A 25,673-nucleotide genomic window follows, 5' to 3' on the forward strand; every position below is an offset into this window, starting at 1 on the left:
GAAGTGCTCTATCATTTAGATGAGCACATTTTCTCTTCCCTCGAGTCCACTGAAGAAGCTTAGATTACAAATCTACAAATTAATCTACAGTGTATGTAGACTCATGCATGAATATTATCAATCCACAAATACAGTGATTACAAATCTAAACTCTGCCAGTAGTAGAATGAGGAATAAATATCAGTTTTCATTCCTTATTTGCATCATCAGTAATGAACACAGTTGCACTGATCCTTTAGAACTACAAATATAATGTTGACGTTTTGAGTTACCTGTTTTACATTTATCATTGAAATTCTTATTTTAAAGAGAAACATTTCAGAAGCAGCACATGTCTTAAATTCTATATTTAACAGAAGCTTTTTTTAAAAAATGCAGGTATTGGTGTCACTGCCCTAATCCCAGTGACCTCCTTGTTTTCACAACTCACATGTACTGCCTTTGCTCTACATGGAAGAGATCCTTGCTTTCCATGTTCTGCTCCAGTAACGTTCTGTTCTGCAGCATTAAGGTCTGGATTTGATCCAGCAGGTGTCTGTTTTCCTCCTCCAGGTTTCCTTTAAGTTGGCTGAGCAGCTGTTACAACAGAGGAAATTGCCCATGCATTTATATGTGAGTGTATTTTACACACAGATAATGAGATTATCAAGAAAATTTAGGTCTAGAGAGCAGTTCTCAGAGTCAAATTAAACTCAAAATGAAATCACCAATCAACTGATAAAAGCCTCTTTGATGCTTTAAATAATTTAAACCAGTTTCCCTAATATGAGCCTGAGATTGTGTATTGCCTGTACAGCAGGCAAACTAATTAGTCTTTGGATCCACTTCATTATCTATAAATGACTGATACTCCAGCACTTCATATGATTTTATGAACCCATAAATACAATTATAAAAATATTCCAGTGATTCTAGCCATTACAAACAGCACAATTCCCACATACCTCACACTGATTATTTAGCTTTGTTGATGTAATATCCAGTTGCTGGTACTGTTCTTTGAGTTTGGAAAACTCAGCTTCCAGCCGAGTTTGCTCCAGTTTGGAATTGTTCAACAATGTTTTCAGATTCTTGTGGTCAGTCTGTAGCACTTCATTCTCCCTCAGGAGCTGAGTGTATGTGTGAGTGAGCCTGGGATGCAAAGACACCATCAAAAAGTGCTGGAAATGAATTTGTTACCCACACTCCCTCTGAAACATAACATTTCCAACTACTCCATAAAATATACACACAAATTCCTTACTGTCACATACTGTAAGTTATCCCAGCCTAACTCTCCTAGGAATGTGTTCTGCCTTTGAGCCAAGCACTGTTCCCTGTACATTTAAATACAAAGCAGCATCTCTATGTCACAGCTCGTTTTAAGATGCCTCTTTTCAGAACGAAAGAATCTTACAAAACAGCCAGGATTTCCTGCCAAGAAAAAAAAGGAACAGCCCAAACTTTGGCAATCATGGAGGTTACACATTTCCTGGGCTCCCTTTGTCCCTCGGGCCCTGCCATGCCCCTTTGTCCCACATGTCCCCTCAGGATATAATGATTCTTTTTGTGGGATCATGAAGATTTGGAATAGCAGCGTCAGGTGTCAAAGAAATGTGAAGAACACACCACATGTTCAGGCTGCACTGGCAAGTGCTCAGATGCCAGAATTCTCTTTACCTTTCATTTTCATCCCGAAGCTTTTTATACTCTGCTGCCACAGTTTCATGCTTCTCACTTTGCTGCAGCATTTTGTCCTGCTCTGTCTTGAGAACCTTCTCTAGCTCTTCCAGCTGCACTTTCTGTTTTAGCAATTGATTGTACCTGCAAAGACAATAGAATTGGTTGTACCTGCAAAGACAATTCCTTTTGTGGAATGAAAATATCAAAAAGGGATTTTGATAAGATGGCCTCTGTTAAATCATAATCTAGTGATTGAGTGATGGTGATTTTATTCATTCTATCATTTTATTAGAAAGCTGTGGAAGCCCAGGGCACTGGGAATATTTCTCTGTCTGCTCTGGGGTGCCCTGACCCCCAGGGCAGCACTGACTTTGACCCTCATTCATGGAGAAAGTTTCCTAGACTTCAAGATAAACTGGAACCCACAAAAGTGTGAAATAGATTATAGAGAGCAGTGTAGGTGTATCACTTGGTGGAAAATTTAGGTGTTGGGATTTTTAGTATGTTGTGGATGGAAGCAAGATGGAGGGCACAGGGTGTCATCCTGGGCTTCTTCTTCTTCTGCTTTTTCCTCCTTCTCCACGGGTTTGGGGGGCATTTTGCAATTGGGCAGAAAAGTCCCCATTGCAGCTCTGTGGGATCAGTTATTGGGTTAAAAGGGAAAATAATCCAGGTGTCAGTTCTTAATTGATAGTTTAGTCTTAAGAGACCTTGTACCAAGAGATTGTTGGCCATTTTGTGTCTTCTAATGAAAAGCTGCTGAACTCACAGCAGAGACTGCTCTACTGATAAGAAATAATAAACACCTGAGTCTGAACATGAACAGCTGTCTCAAGTGCCTTCAGTCCAGACCCAGAGAAACCCATGACTGGTACCCCCACAGAGCCATTTCCACTGAATGGCAGCCTGCTCTTCCTGAGTATTTACCTATCCTCCAAGTCCTTGTGCTCCACCTCCAGGTTCTTGTGGGCAGACTTGAGGCTGCCGTGCTTGGCGATCAGGGACTCGTACTCGGCGGCCTGGCGCTCGTGCAGCTGCTCCAGGCGCTCGTGGTCCTTGAGCAGGGCCTCGTAGAGCCCCTTCAGGTCCTCGCGCTCCTTCAGCACCGCCTCGTTCTCGCTCTCCAGGGCCGACTGCTGGATCAGCAGCTGCGCGTTCTGGTTCATCAGGGACGTGCTCTGGGAGTTCAGTGTGGAATTCTCAACCTGCAGCCACAAACGGGGAGCACTCTGAGTTGTCTTGGGTTTAACCCTTCTCGACCTGCTGGCTGTTCCACTGAAAACTATTGTATTTGTACAGAATGCCCCAACCAAGGCAGGAATGATGCATCTGACTCCATGTTTTCAGAAGGCCAATTCATTACTTTATTATATTGTATTAAAGAATACTATGCTATACTAAAGAATACAGAAAGGATACTGTATAATCATGAGATAATCAAAAGATAATCATGAAAACTCGTGACTCTTTCCAGAGTCTCGACACAGTTTGGCCCTGATTGGCCAGAGAGTGAAAACAACTCCCAGCAGAATGCAATGGAACAATCACAATCTCCAAACACATTCCACATCAGCACACCACAGGAGAAGCAAATGAGATAAGAACTGTTTTCCTTTTCTCTGAGGCTTCTCAACTTCCCAGGAGAAAATCCTGGCAAATGAATTTTTTCAGAGAATGTGAATGCCACAGACAACCTTTTCTTACATCCCAGGAGACAGCTCCAATTCAAAATGTTCCAAGAATATTTTTTAGCAGAAAGCAATGAAGCATGTGATTGAATTGACAGGGATGGATCAAATTATTATCTACCTTTCAACATCTGTTAAAATGTTATCTTGCTGACAGGGCTGTTTTCCCCTAGCACCGAGATACCTTGGAAAAAAGGATCACCAGTGATCCTGATAAAAGCCAAATCTGTGAAATAAAAGGAACTTTCACACCGGCATGGAGATTTATTTTTTAAAGAATTCTGTAGTGTCACCATGAAATCTTCATGGTATCCACACATTCCTTCCCAATGAGAGCTCCAGCAGGAACATCCATTTAACAGAGGCTGGGAGATAAACAACGGCACCTGGAAGGAACTATCCACGTTCTGTTCTGTGCCTTTTGTGGAACAGCACCAGCTCTCCAACAACTGTCCCAGAACAGCATTCATGTGTATTAACACACTAAAGCCTTCAACCTTCAACAGTTTAAAAAAGCCCCAATCAACCAACAACTTCACTTTTTGTGCCTCTGGAGAAATCCTTGGATATCTTAAAGAACTGGTGCTTGTCACCTGACCTGTACCAGCTTCCTTTTCTTTTCTGTGCAAGAGATGAAAACCACAAACTACTGAGCCTTCTAATACCCTCGGGGTATCTATTAAGGAAAAAAAATTCCATCTCTCACTCCAGTTCCTGCTGTTACCAGGGAACAAATCCCTTCCTGCTGGAACTGCAGTGTTCTTTGTTACAGATGAGAAAGCTGAATCTTTCACTGGAAATGAAGTCATGTCTGATGGCATGGGTGTGCTGGGAAACTTCCCAGGCTGAATCCTGAGTTTGGTTAGGTCAGAATTCCCAGTCACCCTTTCAGACATCCTTTCCCTTGGCTGCTCCTTATGGATATCAGGAGGAAGAGAAGAATTAGCTGCTGAGGAACAATTTTGGCACAGCCCAGGTAGAGCAGCTCAGTCTGCACTTCAGATTTACCAAACAGTTCATCACTTTGATTTTCCTGAACATATTTCAACTTCCACTTGGATTTGCAGTTCACAGAGAATTGTTCTGCCAGGGAGGAAAGGCCTGCTCTGCTGGGCATGAGGCAAAAAAGGAACTACACAGATATTCCTGGGGACTTTTGATGAAGGCAATTACAAAGCCCTCAGAGAGCTCTGAATCCCAGCAATCCCCTCTCAGTTGGTAAAATGGGATATTTCTATGTCATATCCACTGCTTTTTACCAACCAGAGGTGGCACAGGGGGTGCACCAATGTCCTGCTTGACTGGAGTGCTGGGCACTAATAATGACATTTCAATGTGACAGCAGAAAGTGCATCCATGGGACAGCAATGATCTGCTTTGCAGGAGGAGCCAGGAGGACAATCCAGGCATTCACCAAATGCATCATTTGTTCCATTGAAACAGTCCTTGAAATCTTGATTTCCATCAGCCCTTCATCCTTTCTGACACTCTTTACTATTTCTGCTGCATCGTGAGGTTTTTATCCCCTCTTGAAGGAGTTTTGATTCTTAGAACACCAAAAGCATTAACAAGAATATTTAATGCTTAAAGAAAAAAACATACATATTTAATATCCCTATTAAACTATAAGGGCAGCATCTGCATTTTGGCCAGAAGAGCTGCAAGACTCTGGGGACAACCATTTTTATAATTTCCATGGTCCCACGTGACCTTTTTTACTGCCTCTAAATTATCTAAATTCAGGTCTTCACATATTTATGTAGCTTTCCATATTTATGTAGCTTTTTTTTTTTTTTTAAGTATCTTGATTTTTCTCTTAGGTATGCCTTTACTTTTGGTTATTTTTTTTTTTATTTATAAAAATAGATAAAATTTATTAGAATATGGTTGGACACACTACTTCCCTGATCTAATTTAGATGCATAAATACAATAAAATTTCAATGAATCTTGGAAGACTGAGTAAGAGAATCTACTTTGAAGTATAAAGATTTTACATTGGACAAAGAATTACAGATTTCTAAAAATGTAGTTATTCATCAGCAAACAAACTATTTTTGACTGCAGATTATTTTCACATCACCTTCTCTCCCAAGTCTCTGCAGGAAGCCAAATGTGATTTTAAAGCTAATGGTAACGATGTACTTTAAGTTTTCCTTTGGAAAAAAAAAAAAACCTTTAATTTTATTTTTGAAAGCAAACTAAGGCAGCATTACCTGCAGCTTGGCATTCTGAGTTTGCAGAGTGGTGTTTTGCTCCTGGAGGGACACAGTCTGTCTCTGCAGGGCCAGGATCTGGGCCTGCAGGTTGTTGTTCTGCGTCTCGAGCTGCTTGAGCTGCGTTTTCAGTGCCTGCTTCTCCGCCTGCAGCGTGGCATTCTGGGGGTGAAAACCACACAAAACCTCAGCTCACAGCTGCTCCAGGAACTCCAAGATAAAACAGAAGTGTTCTCCAGACCATAGGAAGCAGCAGGGCCATGCAGAGATTTACAGGGTGGGATAAAACTGCAGAACAAACACACTTTGGGGGGATTTATCACTGGAAAAACAGGTAACAGATGTTGCACCTATGGAGAAACAGGAGAGGAATCTCCAGGACTGGTGCAAATGGGGATTATATAACAGGGATTGGAGAGAGAGCTGTGAATGCCAAAGGGCAAATTCAGGTTTCCACATTTCCTTTCAAAATGCCTGTCAAGTGCTTTATGGCATCCCACAGAGCAGAATGCAGCTGCTGCACACACGGCATTTAATTCAGATTGTGCCTGGGACGGAAACACGGTGATAAATTAAAGTGTCCTAGCAGCACCCTCATTTGCATTACTGGAACAGCTCACCACAAATTATTACCACCAGAATCATACTTAAAACATATCTTACATTCCTCTCCACCTCGATTAATCGATCTTTAACTTTCAGTAATTCTCTAGTAGTCTCCTGATTTTCTTTCTCCCACTTATTGACAGACTGATTTCCTTCTCCACTTCTTGGAGGAGAATTCTGAACCATCCTTTCCTCTTCTTGTCTCTGCTTGAGAGCTTCATAGTTTTTCTTCACCTGGAATTATTTAGGACAACTTAGGTTAGGTTTAGAATTTTCCATTTTGTACTTCCAAATTTATTACTTTATTACCTGACCATGACCCTCCTCAAAGAACAGGAAGTGCTGTTACTGCATTTGTAAATTTGGTTTTTTACATGTTTGGGGAGATGATGTACAAATTATTTATGGATATGGACAGTTTAACCCCAAAAAGCAGCAGACCTCTATTTTATATTTTATTTTAGTGTTTTTAACTGTACCCCACAGCTTTTATAATAAAATTCTACAACCAAAGTGATAGAATTTCCTTTTTTAACCAATCTACTCAGGCTGCTCAAGGTAGGCCAGAAAATCTAACTGGAAATGACATCCCAAATCAAATCATCTCCAGGTTATTTATCCAGCTGACGTTTTCATGCCCAGTGAATAAGCTCAAAAACTTTTCATGTGATTTCAACACAGTCTTAAAAGCATTCACACCTTTGTCCTGCTTTCTATGACCTGAATGATGCCCATTTTTTGCTGTCTTACCCAAAAAGTGTAGAAATAACACCAGCTCATTTAATATTACAGAAAAATGCCCTTTTCCTTACTGTTTTCAGCTCCTGACGCAGCTGCTGGTTTAGATTTGTTGATTCTTCCAAACGAGCCTCCAAAGCAGCAATTTTTTCTTCTTTTATTTCCAGAGACTTCTTGAGCGTGGATTCTAATTTAGACTCCAAAAGCTTGTACCTACTGGCCAACAACAAAAGAGAGTCTGTAATTTAAATAATTAGTCCAGGTATTTACATTCTAAAATGTTCTACAAAAGACTCCTAGCTACATTCCAAAATCCCTTAGTGCTGTGGTCAAAAGTATGAAGACACCTCAGCATCCACAGCAAGTTCTATGTCAAAAATAACCAGAAGATGGTTGTCAAAACCATTTTTGACTCCTCCTTTCTTTTAGAACATGTTAGACTCAGAAAAAGCCCCATTCAGGCACACCAGGGGGGTGCTGGGTCTCTCTGCATCATCAGTGAGTGATGCCTGCACTCCTTCTGGCTCTACTCCAGCCAATCCAGCAGAGACCTGAAGTCAAGTAGGATGTGAAGTATGTGGAGAGCAAGATTTTCATCAGTTGCCATTTCCTGCCAGCTCCAAAGAAGGGGACAGGGCAGGAGATGGAGCACAGCACTGTGCAGGTGCACACTCTCTGCTGCATCTATGTGCAAATTGCTCACTCAGCCCAGCTGCTGATATTTTGAGACTGCTGCCACCCTTGATGTGCAAAGCTTCCATTTTTAACCACATTCATGATATTGTAGAGCACCTAAAATGCCCCAAAATATCAGTCTGAGAGACAAGTGGCCAGATTGAACTGCATTGATTTAGAACTGCACACCCTTTATGGGAAATACCAAAACCCACACTCATTAATCACTTCTAAGCAGTTCAGTCCCTGTGTGTGGCTCAGATTCTGGAGAACACCCCACTCCTCCCCACAGCTGGATAAAATAAACCCAACCACTGATACCCCCCATTTCTAATCCTGGCTGCTGAAGGATCCATCAGTTTAGTGAAGGGAATAAACTGCAGCAGACTCCTGAATGGACAATGGCATCAGATCCAGTCAGGAACTAGAGCAGAAGACCAATGGGAAGAGAATTAATAAGCAGAAAGCTGTCCAGTAGCATCACGCAGCAGGAGGGGAATCCGAGATTTTCAGATATGACAACTAATACCCAAGGATTTATGGAATAGTAGGCAGCCTGTTGACTACTAAAATATACAGAATTTCACCTTCTTGGGCTGAAGCACAGATTTGGCTACAAGTAATTCCTGCTACTGAAAAATGACACAGCTGTACAGAAAACAAAGGAGGAAAAATGATAATAGCAGAGATCCAATACCCACTTCCACTTTGAACAATGAGAGATGGCACACATTTTTGAATATGACTGCAAGTTATGTTATTTGGATTCAGAGTCAAAATCCATAAATCTCTTTGTCCAAGGACAGCAGGCAAGAGAAAATGGAGAACACTTCAAAGTTAACTCATAAAACCCAGCCAGTTTACACCTCAATAGGAAGACACTGAGGTGCTACCAAAGATCATTCCTTAGAAACCACAAGCAGCTCTTTCCAATCAGGAAGAGGAAAATGGTACATTTTTAATTTCCATTAGCAGAATGACAGAGGCAGATGAAAAACTCCACTGAGAAGTCATTTTATCCATAATGAACCCAGCACTTCATAGCCCTGATGGAAGAGCTGGCACTGACTCACCTATGTGCTGCTGTGTAAGGAAAGCAATCCAGGTATCTTTGGGATGAATGAAGAAGTTGAGAACAATGGAAAAGCAGGATATTTATGGGCAGAGCAAGATTTCAAACCAATCCTAGCTCTCACTTTGATAGCCAACACTGTCCTTTCATGATCCTCCAGCTCTACATGGAGCTTGGGAGGAAGCTCAAGCCAGCAGCTGAGCCCAACCACCTCTACCCTAGAACTTGATGAAATGCTGCTCCATTTGGGCTTCATCTGAGTTTAAGCTTCATCTCGGATCGAGGTCTGGTGATTTTTTATTGGGTATATTTATCTAAGGACACACCAAATGCTAATCAAGTGCTGTATGTGACACAGAAATGCTTAAATCAAAAGAAATCCAACCAGTTCAAGTTCTGAGAACTTTTCCTGAGCTCATCTGGGAGCTGAGGAAGGCAGGTGAAAGCCACCAGCAGAAACCAGGAGGGGGTAACACATGGCCCTGGCACCACCCCTGTGACAGAGCACTGGGAAAGGGAAGCTGGATTCAAACCCCAAGTGTTTTTTGGGTTCCTCTGCACACAGAAGGTCCCACATCAATCTCCATGCTCATGACAATCAGCTGTAATAACAGATCATGGCAGCAGAACTGCACTGGGAAGCAATGCTTGGCTGGAAGCCCACACTGTCTGCTTTGCTCCTGTCACCAATTTTCCCTAAATCCCTGCAGGATAAGGCAGAGGAGGGAAGCGCAGCAGAGGAGACAGATGTCAGGGCAGCAGCTGCTTTCCAGGGGAAGGTGTGGAGGAGTGATGGAGCCACCACCAAGTTCTGGAGGTACACAAGCACTGGATACTTCCCAGCCAGGGAAAGTAGGAATGCAGCTTCCTTCACAATGGAAGAATTAGAAGGAAATGGTTGCAAGGAAAGAGTGAGACAGTTTAAGGTAATCACTATGTTCCAAAAAACCATTTGTGTCAGACAGGCAGACAAAAAGGGAAAAAACCTACTTTGAGCTAATTATCTTTTACTGCTACTGTTGCTGCTGCTGACTAGAGCATAAAACATTTTAATTATAATTAACTGTATCTCCTGACATACTTCAATGAGTCTCTTAGCAACAAAAAGTGGCAACTCACTGTCACAGTCAGCTGAATGTGAAAGCACATGAACTAATTAATTTCCAAAAATATCAAGTTCCTTTTTGGGTCTATGAGTGTGCTTTTAAAAATCTAGGAGTATGCACAGAACTAGTCTGCAAAACCACTTTATGAATAAAAAAGATCCTCATTTGTCCTCTTTGTCATGCAGGCCCTGCCATTCTCACCTGTCATCACTGCTCTGCTCATCGTGCAGGAGACGCTCCTTGTTCAAGCCAATTTTCTCCAGCTCGTGGGCCAGTTTTTCCAGATCATTGTTCATCTGTTGAGTCTTCAATTTCTCATTCACCAAGTCCTTGCACAGAAAAAAACTACAGTCAGTATTACAGCAAAATAAAAAGAAACAATAAAATTTTCAGCAAAATAAAACAATGTAGTCTGAGTTCTAGGAGACAAGGGTGCTGTATCACTACATGACTGGAATAATTCAGCTTTAAGTGTCCTCCCAGTTGCAGCTTTCAGCTGTATCAGACATTACACTGCAACTAGAATATGATATCCCAGTGCTCTCTTCCTTTCCATTTAAAATTTCCTTTAGAATTTCCCTTTAAATTTGGTCTGGAACATGCCAGTGAAGGGGAAATATTCCAGTAATATGATATTCCTATCCATGCCTATGATTATAGAAATGTTGATTATCTAATGCATAAAGTCTTAACAGTACACAGATTAATGCAGAATAAAAATCCCAAATCAGAAACCCAGCTGCAATTTCTGTACATTATACACAGATTATGATGGGAATGGAAATTCCTCTGTGTTTACCTCTCTCAAAGTGACCAGGGTTTTCTTATCAATGGTAGCTCTTTTCACCAGCTCCTTGTTTTCCTTTTCCAGCTCTTTCAGGCGCAGACAGGACTCTTTATACACAACTATTTCTTTAAATAGAGATTTATTTTCCCTTTCCAGATTACTGATTTTGACATTATTTTCTTCTAAGGTACTATCTTTAATTTCTGCTTGCTGTCGAAGCCTTTTATTTTCCTTTTCCAGTTGTTTCTTATCCTTTTCCAGTTGAGAAGTCTCTTGTTCTAACAACTTATTCTCCTTTTCCAACTGCTCCAGGCGCTTACTGGAGATTTTTAACTCTTCCAAGTTCTTTTGCAGGGTTTGATTTTCAGTCTCTAAATCTTGTAATTCGCTCTCTAATTGCTGAATCTTCTTATTGCTGTTTTCCAGGGCTTTCTGCAGCCTTTGGTTTTCTGTGTCCAGGCCTTGGTAACTGACTTCCAAGCGTTCAGTCTTCTTAAAAGAGGCTTTCATCAGCTCAAGGCTTTTTTTGAGCTGCTCCTTTTCACTCTCCAGCTCCTTATTTTCCAACTGTAACTGTGCCACTTTCATGCTTGTACACTTCAAGGATTCAATTGTCCTCCGTAACTCTAAATTTTCTTCGTCGAGTTGGGAATTCTCCTTTTCTAACGATTCCAACTGAAAAGTGAGGTTTTTCAGGCTATCCAAGGTTTTTTTCAGCTTTCTGTTCTCTGTCTCCAGGTCAGAGTTCTCTTGTTCTAAGGCCTCAATCTTCTCACAAGTGATTTTTAGGTTGGTGATTTTCTTCTGTAATAACTCATTTTCTTTCTCCAGACGATGCAGCTCGTTCTCTAATTCTTCTGCCCTCTCCCCTTTCTCTTTGTAGTGTTCCAGTTCTTTCCTGACTTGTTTTTTTTCAAATTCAATTTTATTTAACTTACTGCTGGTCTCTTTGATAGACTCGTGGAGGATTTTATTTTCCTTCTCAATTTCTTTCATTCTTGCCTCAGCACTGATTTGTGAGCGCTGCCTTAGAGAAGCCACAGTTTGATTCAAGTGTTCATTTTCTTGTTCTAAGAGTTTAATCTAATTTGGGTAGAAAAATGGTAAAGTGATAAACAATGTGCCAGCAAGGAATTGCTTTCATACATAAACTAAAAGATATTCATCATATCATATTCACCTTTTAAGTTAAAGAAAATCTCTTACTCTGCTAATGTTCATGTGAAGAATTACAAACATTATTTCAAGTTTGACAACAAAGTAAATCTTCAAATCTCTTCCTCTTGAATATTAATAGATATAAGTAAATCCAAAACTAATAAAGCACAAATCAAAAGAAAGCTTTACCTACTTCCTAGCAAATTTAACTTTCATTTGCGTTTATCCATGTTTAGATTGTTTTTTCTTACACTCTCTGACTTCCAGAGCTGTGTGTCCACGAAGAACAGGACTGCAGCAAGTTCTAAACCAAACCTGAGATGGAGGGAGGTGTGGGAGCCACAAAAATCTCTTTATTTCATTTGGAAAAAGTAGAAGTGAGGGGTGGGAGATGAGGGAATCCCGATCACATTCAACAAAAATTTGAGAAGAAACACACCAAAGTTACACTGATTTTTGAGTTAAAAAGAACCTTTGGATATTCTGTTCCAAACCAGCTTCAGAGAAAGTAAATCATATTGGAATTATTTTCCCAGGAAACATTTTCCCAGATCTACCTCAAAGATAAAGGCAGAACTTACACTTGAATTTTTAGTATTTCTTGACTTTATAGGTTGCTCTAAATCATTTGGAATTATCTGGGCATGAAACACCAGACAGCAAAATCCAGCAAAACTGTTTGGATCAATATTTAAATGTACACTAATAACCCAGTGTAAGGGATGTTTCAACAATAAATTGTTTGGGAGAAAAGCAAAAGTGCTGCTTGCAATGAAAAACAGACGGAGAAAATTACAGGCTGCTCTTCCACAGTGAAATCTGAATGGAACTATTAATTACAGATCCACAGCTCTGCTCCCAGCAGTGACACACTGCTCTGGAATATTCACCAAAAACTCCTCATAACAGGTGCCTAAAAACACAGCTCTGGAGCACCTGGCATGGCATTGAATTACTGCCCATGAATCCTGCCTCCATAATCCCAATTCTACAAAAAATCCTGAGAAATGCCTCCAGGATTTCGGATGAGATCAAATGAATCTCCTACAGTCAACTCCAGTAAGTGTCAGCACAGGATTTTGGAAGGGACATGGAAGATGCTGTTGAACCATCAGACTTAAGTGTATTATTTTTAAGCAGAAATAGGCCCACTGAAACATCAGTGCTAAAACAAGATATGTATGTTTAAATGAAAGTAAACCTTCCATGCCAAGCTTTTTTTTTTCACCTCCCTTTTTTCTTCCTTCTGGAATTTCATTTACTGATTAATAGCCTTTAAAAATATTCAGTATTTTTGGAAATACAATATTCTGCATTTCAGAATTAAATTAAACTAAATGGCCATGTCATCAGGAGGTATAAACTGAATTTATAAGAGCTACTGGCAGTTCTAATTCTGAAGGACGTAATTCCTAAATCTGGGAATTCCAGAAGTTTCCAGAACTCTTTTTCCTCTGCAGACAGCTTAGGAGGTGCCAGTGTCCATCAGGCACAGGTACATCTTTTACAAAGATTCAGATGCCAGTTTTTGGCAGCCACAAATAAATCCAGGTGGCCACAGCAGGAACCCATCCCATCCCAGGGCAGAATGACAGAGCTGGCCCTGAGGCTGCTGGAATTCCCATCAACACTCCAACATTACTCCGAGCACTGCCAGCTGCCTGGGACCCGCTCTCTTCCTCTGGGAGCTGTCTGGCCTCCCTCCAAAGCTCCCAATTTTCTCTCCTGGCTGAGCTACACCCTCCAAGCAGCTCCAGCAGATGCCCACAAAGCTGTGGGAGCGTTACAAACACCACCAAGCTCCAAAACCCACCAGGAAAGCCCCAGCCAGAAATGAGTCACGTCTCTCACTGGCTGCAGCTCCCAGCAAAGCTGTTTTCCTGCAGGAACCTCCTTTTGGCAAATGCACTACATTTACAATCCCTTCATGTCTGTAAAATCCTCCAAAAGGAGAGCAGCAGAGCACAAAGCAGCATTAAAACTTTTGGTTCTGTACTCACTTGTCGCTCGGAGTTCTCTCGAAGTGCCTCAAGTGTCTTTTCAAGCTGGGCTTTTTCTTTCATCAAATCTTTACTCTGATTCTGACTGTTCTGAAGACTTTGTTTCTCTTGGCTAATTTCATTCTCCAGCTCTTCAAGCTGGGAAGAGAAACAAAAGTTTTAAAATGTACTTAAAAATGACAGTCTTAGCTGGGCTGAAGGCACCCTTACAGAAATGAATAAAGGAGCTTAAGGGAAAGAATTAAACAGAATTTTCTAATCTTTAATTGAAACATTAATTTCTTCTGGGAATACATTCACGCCTGCCAGAATTTTCTCCCTGGCTCAGAACACTGTATCTATAAAGTACTTTAGTGTAAAGAAAAGGGTCAGATTTTCTCAGGCTCTGGATATTTCCTCAAGCATCTTTTTTTTCTCTTAAAATTCCATTTCAGTGAGATTTATACTGCTCCTCCAAGACCCTTTCAACTTAGAAAGGTTCAATGTTGTTTGATCTTACTTAACAATTTCAAGAGATAATTAAGATGATTCCTTGGGAATTAAATATATGGGTTTGTTTTGTCAAGTGCTTCCAAGTTGCAGAGAGCAAAGCTATTTAAAATTTAAAATACCCAAGCATGATTTCTCTGCCACATTTAAGTGGTAACAAGTTGACCTGAATGATGTTTGTGTGTTTCTTACACCTATTCCTTTCTTTTGGGCACAGCACAGGGGCTGCTCCAAAAATCACCAGCTTCTTAGGGATCAGAAAACTTATGGAAGCATGGAATGCAGTAGGGATTTCTTTAATTTTCTTTTTTTAATTATCTCTTAGCCACTCTAAGAATAGTCTTTCACCTGAAATAGCTGCTGAAGTCAAAGCTATTTCAGGAATTTTAGACATTTGCACCCCACTGTAATTAGCCCCAGCTTCTTTTTTTTTCCTAATTTTTATTCTCTATAAATACCACTGACTAAATGATTCCATTTGATACACATAATTTGAGGAGCAAAGTACTGTAGCTCAGCACAGTTAAACCTGACAAACTCCCCTCTTGAGCTGTTTATCAATTCCTTGACCCACCTTCTCCCTCCCTCAGCTAAAATGAGGACACAGGACCAAGTTTTCAGCTCAGACTCATCACTCACTCTCCACCTCTGCACACTCACTTTCTTCTGCTTCATAATTACCAAAATTAATGCTCTCCAGTATTCTAAACCACTTTCATTACTCATCATATCCCCAATATATTATTATTTTTCCCCTCACTGGTCTAAGACCTTTCTGAATAAACTGGTCACACTCTCACATAATAAAAAAGAAGAAAACCTCCTGGAGATGATTTATTTTTTACCATAAACTTACAACACTTAGACCCTTGTAATGTCTTACCCAAAATAACAGCAATTCATAGAATTACCCTTTAGGAAGAAAGCAGCAGAGAACATGAGGCAGCTCTCCCACAATCCAAGCACAGCCTGACCTTTACCTTCTTGCTAAGTCTTTGGTTTTCTTTTTCCATTTTCAGAATCCTTGAACTGCTGCCTTCCACAGAGCCCACTGCACTTTGCAGCTCTTCCACAGTCTTCAGCAAACTTTGGTTTTCCATTTCCAGCTTCAGTAACCTGCTGGATGTCAGCTCGTTCACCTCATGGCCCAGTGATTTCTGTGGCACTGCAGGAGAAAAACACCATTATTCAAATAAAAGGTGACTTATTAGCCAGAGTTCTTCAGATTCTGCAGTTTTAAACTTAGAGGATTTAACAGCCTTTGAAGGTCCTTCCAATGCCCTCTTGGTGACCAGAGCTGATTAGGATTAGAAATATTAGAAATTAAAATATGTTCTACTCTCCTAACGTTCCTAATCACAGCACAGATTTGTTTCCCACAACTCAGGATGTGTCTCCAAATTCCACAAGTGCTTTGCACAGAATCCAGTTTGTATCCAAGCATGTTATACTGAAGAATCAAAATTTTTACCACAGCTCTTCTCCTTAACTTTGAGAACAGCCAAGCAAGAAGACTCATGATCTGTGCTGCAGAGTACAGAAGTGTGGATAGCAAAAAAAAATGTCATTTCCAGTTCTTTATGGGGTTTACAGAACTATTTAACTGACCAAGAGCCACAAGGACAGACTTCTCATGTAGGCTGTATCTCAATGGATACATGGGAATCAGCATTGCTCCAGAGGACAACACATTCTACTTCAGAAATAAGGACATTGCATTTCCTAATGCTATTCAGCCTCTGAGATTTCAATTTCAATAATTTATGTTTACCTTCAGAAAGTTCAGTAGTCCTGTTTATCTGCTCCAGCTCCCAGCCAAGATGCAAAGACTCATCCATACTTTGTTTCTGAGCCATTTCTAGGGTCATATTTTCCTCCATGAGCTCCTCAATCTTCTTCCTGTCCATATCACGCTCCTTGAAAATTATTTCACAGGTTAATACAAAAGTCTCAATATGTGCAAAGTATTTCATGATCTATATTCTATTGATGTCTATATTATATTATCTTTATTGTGTTGTCACAAGGAAGGGCAAAGTGCTTTTGCTGGTCTGCCTAGACACTGAGATGGGGAGGAATTGGGAAAAGTTGGGAGAACTTTGAAGGGGACAGTAAAAAGAAGATTGCAAAGAACCTCTTCTCCTCATAACCTACAGCAATCACTCCCTACTCTTCCAAAATTTACTTCTGAATATTAGGAAGCAAAGTGCATGGGGTGAACACAATATTTAAGTGACAACTGATCAACATAAATAAAATCAAACCTATTGCTCTCAGATCTCTGCATTTATTATCCCATTCCTTCTCCTCCCTGCTATTTTGAAGGCTTTTATTAAAAAAGGAAATTAAATTCAGTGTGCATCAGTTGCCCTTGCCACCCTCCCCTGCCACTCACCATCTCCATGTCATGCAATTTAGCTTTCAGCTGTAAATTCTCCTTTTCTAACTCGTGCAGTTTATCTGAACGAGCTCGGGTCCCCTCTAACTGATCTTCCAGCATTGTCTTGGTTTCTAGCAACACCTGATTGTCTTCCTTTAACTCCTGCAAAAATGGATCAACAACAACAAATAAATCCCAAACCAGAAGCATTCCCCTGTTCATGCAAACTTTGGTACACATCACAACCAGTTTCAGAAACCCAAACTAAAACTGGGAGCTGAAACACTTTTTATAAAAAGCACATTAACAGCAATTCCACATAAAAGCAACCTATGAATTTCAGTGAAAACAAAATTTGACATAAATGAAATACTCCCTAAGCCATTAAGAATAAATAAGGTGTTGATAATTATAATTAAACCATCAGAATCTCTGTGATTTGGGCTGTGATCTGGAAAGATGTACTGCATGTACAGCCCAAAATTAGGTTTATAGGCCACTGGGCCCAAAGTCAGGCCATGATGCTGAAAATGCACCCACAATCTTAAAATACAACCAGTCACTCTCAAAGGGTCTCAGCAGCTTTAATTTTGGTACACAGAGGATTTTTTTAATAGAAGCTGATGAAATAATGTGTAAAATACATAATTGGCAATTTTCCTCATGATATAAAGACAAAACTTTCAAACTTCAGCACAGAGTCAACTGCAAAATCTGAAAACGGATCACATAAATATCCTTCATACTCCTCCCCAAATAATAAGTCAACTCATAATTATTATGAGGCAAACCCAACTAATTAACATTTATCTGTATTGAAGAATGCTTGAAATATCTGATAGTTTACAAGCTATGAAAACACATAAATGATTTTTAGGGGGTTTATTAGTTTAAACATTCTATGAGAACGAAACTTCCAGTGTTGTCAAATCCTGTACACTAATCTGTTTTCCTTTACTGATTTTTATACCATATGGCACTTGCCCATCAAATTTGTCATTTACAGACAGAATGATGGCCTGCATGTTGATTTGCCTCCTAAATTACTAACTCATGCCAGAACTCTAAGTTCCCCTTGCCTGGTGTTGGTACATCTTTTTTTAGTGTATTTTATGCCATTGTCCTGCACTCATTTATGTGAACAGCCCTCCTTTCCTCAACACTTGACTTAGAAAATTGCTTTCCCTTAGGAGACCAACAGGAGAAAGGAATGATTATATTGATAGCATTTTTAAAATTAATTCCTCTGTGTGTTTCTCAATCCATCCTTCACAGAGGTTTCCACTTTCCTTGCTAGCTTAGAGCTCTGCTGAACACTGCTGATTTCCATGCCATTACACACGGAAACAATTCCCAAAAAAAAATGGAATTTGTCACAAAAACCTGACTGCCATCTCCCAGAGCCAGACTCTGCAACCCTTTCTCCTATCCCAACACTTCCATCTCCAAATACACTTTGGAAGAGCCCCAGCCAAGAGAAGAACTGTAGCAGGCCCAGGACGTGCACTGCCCCCATGTTCAGCAGCCTGAGATAGGAAATACCGAGTCACAATGACTGCACCTTAGAAGCCCCTGTAAGGCTACAGGTCACCTTCTCTGACCCTCACTATTGGACAATTCCTAAAAACCTCTGTACCCTATAAAAAACCCTACTTTTACCCAGCTCAGCAGATGAGCTGTCCCTGAGAACCTTGACAGAAGATTCAATAAAGACATCCCTGTGGAACCTCACACAGCCTTCTCCTCTCTCTCCTGCATCTGCCTAAGGCACCTGGCAAGCAAAGAGCTGCAATCACAAATGAGCTGATAACCAGTAGAGCTGGTATCACCCAAGCTTGCTAAGGTGGCCTGTGGCTGGGGGTCTTGGGGCTTTAGCTGCTCAGACTGACCCTGAGATGTGTTAGAAAGCCTCTTTTCCCAGCCTGGTGGTCAAAGGAGGAGTCAGAACTCTTCAGTTCTCAGTCTCAAAGTTGTTTATTGTTTCTTATCTATAAAATTCTTTCTCTGGCCTGCTGATGTCCGTTCAGCAGGTCAGACAGAGGCACATTCACTGCCTTGGGGCAGTGTTATCTCTTTATACTAAAAACTACGTGTGCAATATTTACCATAACTTCCCAATACCTATCACCTATGTCAGACAGTGAGCTGCTACCTTAAACCAATCCAAAAGTGCCAGCATCACAGCAGAAGATGGAGGCCAAGAAGGAGAAAGAGAAAGGCTGGACGCGCCCAGATTCCTCCATCTTGCCCTCTAAACCCCCATTCTAAAAACTCAAAAAAAATCTATTTTTCTACCTCGTGACAAACAGATTATTATTCCACTTATACTTTCATGGCTTGCAGACCTTCATATAAGATTGATAATTTGCTCTATGGGTGATAATCAAAGTCACAGGCATCTTGGGCTCTGTGCCAGGGTCTCTGAGCCCCCTGGCAGGGGTCCTGGCGATCCAGGACAGCCAGAGGGATGCCCTGAATTCCGACATGGCTGCTTGGGAGCTCGGACAGGCTGTGCTGAGCAGGACTGAGCTATCCAGACCCAATGCAGCCCGCTGGGGATACCCCAAAACCCAGTGCAGTAAAGAATGGTGATTCTGGGTGATTTCCCCTGGATTTATTCACCTCCACCCTGGCTTTGTAGAACTCAATGTCATGGAGCCTCTCTTTGTAGCGGCTGACTTCGCTCTCCAGCTTGTCCACGCGGATCGCCTTCTCCCGCAGCGCGTCCAGCTCGTCCCGGTACACCCTGGCAGAGCGGGCGTCCGACAGCAGGTTCATGTTCTGGGACACAGGGAGACAGCAATACAGCAGGGCTGCACACAACGTGGGGAGGGGAACAGCTCCTTCATTGGGTAATTCAGGGAATGCAGAGGGGAATTGTTATTCTGAGAATTCAAAGAGAAATTGAATATATTCTACAGGATTGTAGATGATTGCATTGCCAAGGAAACTGCACTGGGCTTTTTCAAGGACTCACTATAAATATATATATCTATTGTGTCACCATGATACTTTCTGAAAAATCCCTTTGCCAGGATTTTTGCTCCTGAGAAGCTTCAGCTTCTCCCTGTTTTACTGCTTTGGAATGTGATTTGCAGAACTGGTTATGCCAATATGTGAATTGTTTTTCCTTAACGACCAATCCCAGTCCAGCTGTGTCGGACTTTCTGGTCTGTCATGGGATTTTACTATTCATTCTTGTCCAGCCTTCTGATGTCTCCTTTCTCTTTCTTTAGTGTAGTTTTAGCATATCATAGCATAGCATATAATATCTATCATATCATAAAATAATAAATCAGCCTTCTGAGAACTTGGAGTCAAATTCTCATCTCCCACCTCATTCTGGGGACCCTCACAACACCACAACAGATATTGTATATTCATGATAAGTTTAAGTTTTTCCCCTCATTATCACCAAAGAAAAACCAGACAAAATTGGAGCTCTTTCATTTTAAGAAGATCCTTTCAGATCTGGTGGCAAATTGCTTGAATGAAGAAACAAAAAAATTAGAGAAGAAATACTAACCTAAGTCAGGGCATTTTTTCCCATCATAATATACCAAATAAAGGAATAAATTCCACAAGGTCAGGTTCAGAATGCAAAACAGAAAAATAAACATGAAAACATACTTAATATCAAAAAAGAGTGGTGAATTGTTCAGGTGGTGGCAACTTTTCTTAAAATAATAAAATGATTAAACCCACACCTCTTGCTGAAGTCTCTTCAGTTCAGCTTCCATCTGTTCCAGTTCTTGTTTACAGTCAAGCAGCTGCTCAGTCTTTTCCTCACTTGAAGGAGAAAACACAAACCAGTTAAACATGGCCACAAAACCTGCTAATGATCACCAGGTTTGAGAACAAAATGCTGAGATTTGTGAGGCTTCCACCTTTACCCACAATTTCAGGGACATCAGAGTGTAAAATTTAGGGCTGCCATTATGATTGAGTTATTCTTTTGGTTTTAGTCTTTATCTAGTATTTTAAATATTGTGAGACTTTGCATAGTGCTTTAAATTGTTGTTTCCTACTCATGCAAGGCAGAAAACAGGGTGTAAAATAGGGAATTTTTGCAATAAGGGATTTTATGTAAAAAACCACAGACACCACACATGAATGTGTACCAGGAGATCCCCATCCAAAACTCAACTCAGAATAATTTTTAATTACACATTCCAAAGATCCAAATTCTTTCCAGGAGAACCAGACATTGACCCCTTGCCACAATCAAGCAAAGTCAATTTTAACAGCACTTTTATAATTCTGTAATTTTTCCTTGTCTTGCAGACAAGAATTAAGGGTTTTAGGTTTCTTGACTCAATTGAAGAAGATACTGCTTAATAAGCTCAGTAATTTCATGAAACACACAACGAATTTTAACTTTATGGAAACAACACAGTGTCTGTTGTAGTCTACTCAGAAACCTGTGATAAAAACAATGTGACATAGAATGCTACAGTTCTTACATGAATCATTCTTAACTTCCAATTCATTTCCCAATCCTTAAAAAATGAGTTTGCTAAACCATGAGTAAGTGCAAAGGAAATATTTAATTCTCTCACGGACAAAGAACACCTGATGTTCAAACTTCAACTGCACCTCAGAACAAACAGTATTTGCTGTAGAAAAACCTGCCAATGTTGAATATTCTTAAAAGATGTAATGCATATTCAGATCTGTTACTGTACTATATCACATTCTGGAATATAAGTAAGAAACTAAAGTAGAAAAGGGGCAAAGAAGAAAATTTGATGGACTGAGATGTATAATGCTAATTCAAAGCAATCATACTAACAAAAAATAGGTATGTTTTGAACAAAACTGGAGCAGTTGTTTTTAAAAACAGCCAGTTTCACCATGAATGATCTTTTTAGAAAAGGATTATTTGGAAAAGGTCACTGAGCCTACAAGCAGGGGAGGCTCAGCTCTGCACAGCTCAGTGCAACATCCCTGTCAGAGCTTTCCCCCTGCAGAGGTGCTCAGAAACCATGCACCAACACAAATTATTTCCTGATTTCTGTAACTCTTCCATCAGCATCCACATTCCTGTTATTGTTCTACATGGGAAAACACAGAACTCAACACTCTGAAAATGAGGTGTGCAAATTCCATCTTTGGAGTTTCTGTATTCCCTGGTTTGCATCCAACTGAAAAATTATCTTTATAGACCTTTTATAGGAAATTACATCAGCTACACTGCATATTAAACCAGGTATGAAGATTCACTGCCAAAACCAGATTATAAATAAATTTTATGCTGAGTATTTCCAAGTCTGGAATTAATGTAATTTAAAATTTATCAAATAGATGCAGCATTAACACTAAATGCTGCAGACAGAAGTTAATTCATCCAAGTCTGGTATTTTAAGATACTGCTACATGTAAAGGGAAATTATTTACCAACTGAATTCAAATAAGAGTGCAAAATGTGGACTGTTCTGAGCCATCAGTGTTGCCCTAATTGCACGCTTCAGCTACAGACTGGAGAGGATTGGACTAAATTATACAGAACGTACCAGTGTTCACTGTTTAGGCTATCTATTAACTGTCAATCAAACTAATAACAGCAATTTTTTCACTAATTTTCTTGGTGCAGCTGTTTATAGAATATCCTGGGCGGGCTCATTGCAGGAGACACATAATAATACAGACATCAGGGAAAAAGAGCCCCAGCTTTTGTCCTCTGTTCCTCATGAAGACCATGCTGTAGTGGGGGAAGGGGATCCTCTGAGTAAATCAACAAGATTTTTAATCCAGCCAGCTAGAAATCATCTGATCAACAAACTCTGGGAATTGTGACTTATGCTACCTTCAGCTTGTGATTTAGTTTACCTGTCTGCTCTCCCCATTGCTGAATTAAAAAAAAATAAATCTTTATTTATGCTGTTTCTACACATATTGAATCTCTTCAGATTGAGCATTTTAATTCAGAACACACACTTCATTCTGCTAAAGCAACTGACACATTGCTACAGGGAGAAGCAGATTCTCCACAGGTGTGTTATTGATCTTCTCTTTAAATAACTCCTCACTCTGCTCAGATCTGCTCCTCGACTATGAAGACAAAGTGCCCACAGAAACCTTCAGAATCAGGAGCAGTTTTCAAGGAGCAAGTAAATGTTGTTCAGACAAGTAATTTTTTACACAGGAACAAAGAGGTGGGAGATAGGAAAGCATTCTACTGGAAATTTTTTTGTCCTATCTGCAATGATTTTAAACCATGAATAAACCATAGGTGAGTATTTCTTGTTGGAAACAGGTCACCTAATCATGCTGCTGAGAAGGAATCCCTCCTGCCTCATCTCCTTTTAATGATCACCTGGTTTGAGAACAAAATGCTGAGATTTGTGAGACTTCCACCTTTAATCCATGATTTCAGGGACATCAGAGAATAAAATTTAGGTCAAAACATCATTATGAATACAAACAGAGAAACACAGATGAAATGTTGTATTTGTCCCACGGGTGCACAAATCTTCTTCTATTATAAAAATACCCCTCCTGGGGAGCAATAACTAAAACAACTATGTGAAAGGACAAAGAATCACAGGCTGGGGACAGTGTGGCTGGACAGTGTTCAGGCACAAAGGCACCTGGGGGTGCTGGTCGACAGCTGGTTGAATGTGAGCCAGCAGTGCCTTGGTGGCCAAGAAGGCCAATGGCATCCTGGCCTGCATGAGGAATGGTGTGGCCAGCAGGAGCAGGGAGGTCATTCTGCCCCTGTACTGGGTGCTATGAGACCACACCTTGAGTGCTGTGTCCAGCTCTGGGCCCTCACTTTGGGAAGGATGTTGAGACGCTGGAGCGCGTCCAGAGGAGGGCAACAAGGCTGGTGAGGGGCTGGGAACACAAACCCTGTGAGGAACATTTGAGGGAGCTGGGGCTGCTTAGCCTGGAGAAGAGGAGGCTCAGGGGTGACCTTATTGCTCTCTACAACTTCCTGAAGGGAGGCTGTGGACAGGTGGGGGTTGGTCTCTGACAGAACCAGAGGACACAGTCTCAAGCTACGTCAGGGAAGGTATAGGCTGGATATTGGGAAGAGAATTTTCACCAGAAGAATAACAAAGTACTGGAATGCTCCCTCTTCCCAGGGAGGGATAGTGGTGGTAGATGGTGGTAGAATCACCATCTCTGGATGTGTTTAAAAAAAGACTGGACATGGCACTTGGTGCTAGAGTCTAGTTGAGGTGTTAGGGCATAGGTTGGACTCAATGACCCTAGAGGTCTCTTCCAACCTCATTATTCTGTGATTGTGTGAATTGGTCTGCAGAGGACTAGATGTGTGGAAAGGATTTGAGTGTGAATTGGTACTCACAGCTCCTGCCTGAGCCTCCTGATCTTGGCCTTGGCGTCGGCGAGCTCCACGCTCAGGTGCTGCCGGCTCTCGGTGCGCTTCATGCCGGGGGAGCCGCACGGGGACTGCGCGGCCGAGGCGTGCGGCAGGAATCGGAGACAGTCCCGCTCCTCCGACAGCTCGATGATGGTCTGAGGGGGCAGAGCACAGGAAAAGTCCAGAGAGGCCCTCCCAGAGCCACTTCTGGGTGTCATTCATATCAAACACTGCAATGGCACAACAACAATGGAAAGGTTTTGGCCCTCGAGGCAGTCAAAAGTTCTGCCTGCACCTCTATGCCTAAAGCAAAGAGCCACAGCTTTTGAACAGGACCTTCTGCTATTTTAAACTTTGCTTTTCACCTCAGACTTTTAAGTCCACAAAATGACCAGTGCTCAGAACGGACAGGGTAATGAAAGGTATGAATTCCTTGAAAACCATCACCTCCTAAAAATAAAGATAAACATCTATCTCTAAACAAAGTTGTGTTCTTCAGCGAGCAGCAGCATCCTTGCCAACTGAATCAAGTACCAGATCTACAGGAGTATTCCTATTTCCCCCTACAAAGAAAGGTGTTAGCCAAATCTGAACATCTCTCATAGTTTGAAGTATTTTTCCTTTGCTTTGCCCAAAGGCATCACCCCCATCCTCTACCCTCTGTTTTAGTCCTATCAAGGCTGTGATCTGGAAGAACTGTCAAAGGAATAGCTGGAATAATTGCAACATTGACGCATCCCCTCTACTGAGGGGCAAATCTGGGACCACCAAGATGATTCACAACTCGAACTTTTTAGTAAATACAGTTCTGTTCCTTGATTCTAACAAGGTACAACAACTGTGCCTCAAGATAAGCCTGCAAAACCTCCTCTGCTGGTATGGATTCTGTTATCCCCCTCAAACCTGGACAACAGGACATGGGAATAGAACAGCTTTCAGTGACTGGCTTGCAAATTGATGGGTTATTGATTCCTGGTAAATGCAGCTGATACAGCTTTGGATTCTCTGTTTTCAGCTACTGATGAATGGTGAAGTTGTTTCCCACTCTGGCTACATGAAAAGATCACCTCTTATCATTCCTACTTTATCTTTCCTACATTATTTAACAAATATGCACAGAGGAACTCCCTGAAACAATGTTCTGGCAGTCAGGAATCCTTGCTTTAACATGTCAGCAGAAAATCAAACTGTTAGTTATAGAAATCCTGAGCTGCATTATCTGAAAACCAGAAGATTTCTTGTATTTCTCTTAAGCCACATCCATACCTCTGAGTGCTCATCTCTTTCATCTATAAGCCTTTTTAAATGCAATGCCATATTTTTCAGGAGAGGCTCAACATACTCTTGTGTCAGCACAATGACATCCATCCACTGCAGGTCAAACACATTTTCCTGATTATGAGTTACCTATATGGGGTGAAATGGAAGAGAAAAATACATCCTCTTGAAATTTTAAGAGTAGAAAGGAAGCATAAAAAAAATAAAGCTGCAACTCTACAGGTTAAATTCGCTGGATAAGGTATGAAGAAACATTTAAAATATATTTAATTGTATGTAAAGGAAGAGTTTTTTTGTCTACCTGGAAGCAGCACCTTGTCCTTCTGGTGACAATAACATTATAAATTACCTGCCACATACATTGGATTGGAATTATATTTTATAAAGAAATTGCATATAAAGATTTCACTGAACTAAATTTACTGTATGTAACTAAGAAATCCATGAAGCAACAAACTTGCTTTCTGGTACTGCTCTAAAAATAAAACCCAA

The 25,673-nt window shown here is 40.8% G+C and overlaps 1 protein-coding gene across 3 annotated transcripts in view; it reads right to left on the reverse strand.

The window, feature by feature from the left end:
* CCDC88A (coiled-coil domain containing 88A) overlaps positions 1–25,673 on the reverse strand; it is a gene marked incomplete at its 3' end in the record, with an annotated part of 61,109 nt that overhangs the window by 12,074 nt on the left and 23,362 nt on the right. For 2 of the 3 annotated variants that reach the window (XM_084201683.1, XM_084201681.1), the window contains exons 7-23: positions 25,170–25,310; positions 23,889–24,058; positions 20,284–20,365; positions 19,199–19,357; positions 16,592–16,738; positions 15,968–16,112; positions 15,177–15,361; positions 13,708–13,845; positions 10,562–11,632; positions 9,964–10,091; positions 6,984–7,125; positions 6,229–6,405; positions 5,566–5,727; positions 2,590–2,867; positions 1,660–1,803; positions 945–1,131; positions 431–576 (exon numbers count right to left, since the gene is read on the reverse strand). In XM_084201683.1, coding sequence (XP_084057809.1) covers positions 431–576; positions 945–1,131; positions 1,660–1,803; positions 2,590–2,867; positions 5,566–5,727; positions 6,229–6,405; positions 6,984–7,125; positions 9,964–10,091; positions 10,562–11,632; positions 13,708–13,845; positions 15,177–15,361; positions 15,968–16,112; positions 16,592–16,738; positions 19,199–19,357; positions 20,284–20,365; positions 23,889–24,058; positions 25,170–25,310 — 3,602 coding nt within the window. The remainder of the gene's footprint in view (positions 1–430; positions 577–944; positions 1,132–1,659; positions 1,804–2,589; positions 2,868–5,565; positions 5,728–6,228; positions 6,406–6,983; positions 7,126–9,963; positions 10,092–10,561; positions 11,633–13,707; positions 13,846–15,176; positions 15,362–15,967; positions 16,113–16,591; positions 16,739–19,198; positions 19,358–20,283; positions 20,366–23,888; positions 24,059–25,169; positions 25,311–25,673) is intronic. The other variant, XM_084201682.1, reaches the window with a different exon arrangement.

Source organism: Fringilla coelebs (genome assembly GCF_963513975.1).
Source record: "Fringilla coelebs genome assembly, chromosome: 3".
Classification (NCBI taxonomy): domain Eukaryota; kingdom Metazoa; phylum Chordata; class Aves; order Passeriformes; family Fringillidae; genus Fringilla; species Fringilla coelebs.